Source organism: Triticum aestivum, unplaced genomic scaffold (genome assembly GCF_018294505.1).
Source record: "Triticum aestivum cultivar Chinese Spring unplaced genomic scaffold, IWGSC CS RefSeq v2.1 scaffold260180, whole genome shotgun sequence".
Classification (NCBI taxonomy): domain Eukaryota; kingdom Viridiplantae; phylum Streptophyta; class Magnoliopsida; order Poales; family Poaceae; genus Triticum; species Triticum aestivum.
Genome location: NW_025242566.1, coordinates 397 through 3,085, shown reverse-complemented (window position 1 = coordinate 3,085; position 2,689 = coordinate 397). Strand labels below are relative to the sequence as shown.

Below are 2,689 nucleotides of genomic sequence, written 5' to 3'. Positions count from 1 at the left end.
CCCTTCCCCTTCCTCCTCCATCCGTCCCTTCTCTCTCCTCCTTCCTCCTGGCGGTCGGCGATGGGCGCGGATGAGGAGGAGCACCAGTCCCCCGCGCGGAAGCGCGAGCGCAAGGAGGGGAGGAGCCCGCGGCCGCCGATGAGAAGCGCTCGCACACGACGGACGAGTCAGAGAACGCCTTGCTGCTGGGGCTCGCCAACTACGCAGATGAGGAGGAGGAGCGCGGGGCCCCGAGGGGGCACGCGAATGGCCTGCCCCGGGAGGAGGAGGAGGAAGACGATGAGGATGAGGAGGAGGATGAGAGGAGGGCTCCGGAGAGGCGGCCCAGGCAGGTCGAGCTGTGCCGGGACTGCCCCTACCTCGACATCATCAACCGACAGGTATGAAATACTTTGGTACCGGCATTTTACATGTTGATTCGGTTGCAATTTCCCTCTGTAGGATGGGGATAAGGTTGGTCTGAGCATGCTTGCCAGTTCTATTCACCCTGCTATTGTCACTATTTTGATGTCTCCTAATCCAGCACAACCATGTCTTCATTAACCTTGAAATCGCATGCGTATACCCATAGTCTTGAGGCAGGCCACCATGTCTTCATTAACCTTCAGACTGAGAAAGTTTACTGTCTTCCTGATGGATATGAGATAAATGATCATTCGTTGTTTTTGACATTAATCTGTTGTCGCCTTTGTTGACTCCAGTAATCAGTTCTGCATTTTATTGATTGGTATGGTTTGGCAGGTTTGCAAGAGAGCGGGTTAAAATTCTGGACAAGAACAAGCAATGGTCAAGAGCTCTAGATGGCTCCAATTATTTACCTGGAATGGTATGTATCTATGAAACTCTCTAAAGGCTTGTTTTCTCTTGTTGTGCTGTCTCATGCTGCGTTGTGGAATCCTTGCAGTTAAGGGAATATTTACCCATCCTAGCAAAAAAAGTTAGTATTTTTTGAAATAGCTGATAAAAGCACTTGTTTGAAGAAGCCATAACGATGCCAATGAAGCCCTGAGATATAGTTTGGTCACGAGCTCTCCTTTTTTGCGTTCTGATTGTACATCACTTTAGCACCCAGTCGTGCTATATGAATGCCACTCTATGATTTAAGGACTGGTTTAGATTGTCTTTATTCCCTTGATTGTAGATGGAAACCTGCAAGCATTTAGGCTCTTGTGATTTGAGAGCTAAATATTCATGCCTTTTATCATATGTTATTAATCACTTTTCTGATTAAATCTGCAGGTTGGTCTTAACAACATTAAAGAGACTGACTTTGTGAATGTCACAATACAATCACTGATGAGGATTACCCTTCGAGAAATTTCTTTCTTATACTTGAAAATTATCAGCATAGCAAATCCCCACTGGTTCATCGGTTTGGAGAACTAACTCGTAAGATTTTTCATGCTAGGAACTTCAAGGGACAAGTTAGTCCACATGAGTTCCTTCAAGCTATTATGAAGGCTAGTGAGAAGAAGTTTCAGATTGGTGTACAATCTGATCCAGTAGAGTTTATGTCATGGCTCTTGAACACACTGCATGTGAAGCTAAGAACTTCAAAGAAGAAAAATATAAGCTAAGAACTCCAGAGAGGCGGCCCAGGCAGGCCGAGCTGCACCGGGACTGCCCCTACCTCGACACTGTCAATCGACAGGTATTACTTTTTTTTGTTCCGGCATTTTGGCCGTCGATTGGATTGCAATTGCCTGTTGTTTGATGGGGATAAGGCTGGTCTGAGTCTGCTATTTCTGTGCACAGCTCTAGAATTACCTGAGACGTGCTCATGGTGGTTTAAGTATTAGTCACTGATATGGTGTGACTCATCCAGCTCAACAACATGTAGAAATGTAGAGCTAGAGCTTGGCGCTTAGGCTTTAATTTTTTGCTACCTTCACGGTGAATTCTGCCAGCAAAGCCTCTTCGTTTCGAGCAGTAATGTAGCCCTGTATTGGTAAACTAGTGAGTGCTTTATCTGTGCTAGTACCTCATGATTTCATCCTTGTATATGCACAAAATAAATTATCCACCCCGCCATTGTCACTGTTTCCTAATTCAATACAACAAACCACCTATGTTTTTTGCAAAAAATAAGTGTGAAACGTTCTAGTGCTGACCCCACAAGTACCTAGCATTCTGAATGTGTCTATTTCCTTTGATCCCTAGGTTTAATCTGTAAGTTACAAAAACTTTGAATCGCTTTGTGGGTGGGTTGCTAAATATCCAACATGTAGAGATGTACAACTGAAGCTTGGTACTTACTTAGTCATTCAATTTGTTGCTACTTGGTAGTACACACACGGTGAAGTCTAGTTGATTTTTCATATGGTATAGATTGTTAGCAGCTGATGCTCTTCATTTCAAGCAGTAATGTAGTGCCGACTCAGGAAACCTCTGAAAGTCTCCCATGTTTTCTGCATTTGAAAAGATTGCAGGGCTGACTTCACAAATACCCTCCCTGCTTTACTAAAATGGGCTCTTCTCTTTTATTCCCAAAAAGAGTTTTGGTTGCAATGGAGTGGGCTAAGATTGTTGGCGATGCAGTGGTCTCTTACTAGTCACTAAGATATCATTCCATAAGCTGTAATCAATCATATCCAAAACACAAATTATTATCCCCACTTATGTCCCTATTTATTTTCTTGGACTTAAACAATGGATTGATCTCTTAGCCACCAATATATCATTCTGTAAG

The 2,689-nt window shown here is 43.9% G+C and overlaps 1 protein-coding gene across 1 annotated transcript; it reads left to right on the top strand.

The window, feature by feature from the left end:
- On the top strand, nt 1–1,651 carry LOC123176929 (proline-, glutamic acid- and leucine-rich protein 1-like; the record flags this gene model as incomplete). The annotated part of the gene is given in 4 exon segments (XM_044590931.1): nt 1–117; nt 120–380; nt 742–826; nt 1,240–1,651. Coding segments are annotated over 3 exon segments (399 nt in total), but the record flags the coding sequence as incomplete, so codon positions are not given.
- Between the last annotated feature and the right edge of the window lie 1,038 nt (nt 1,652–2,689).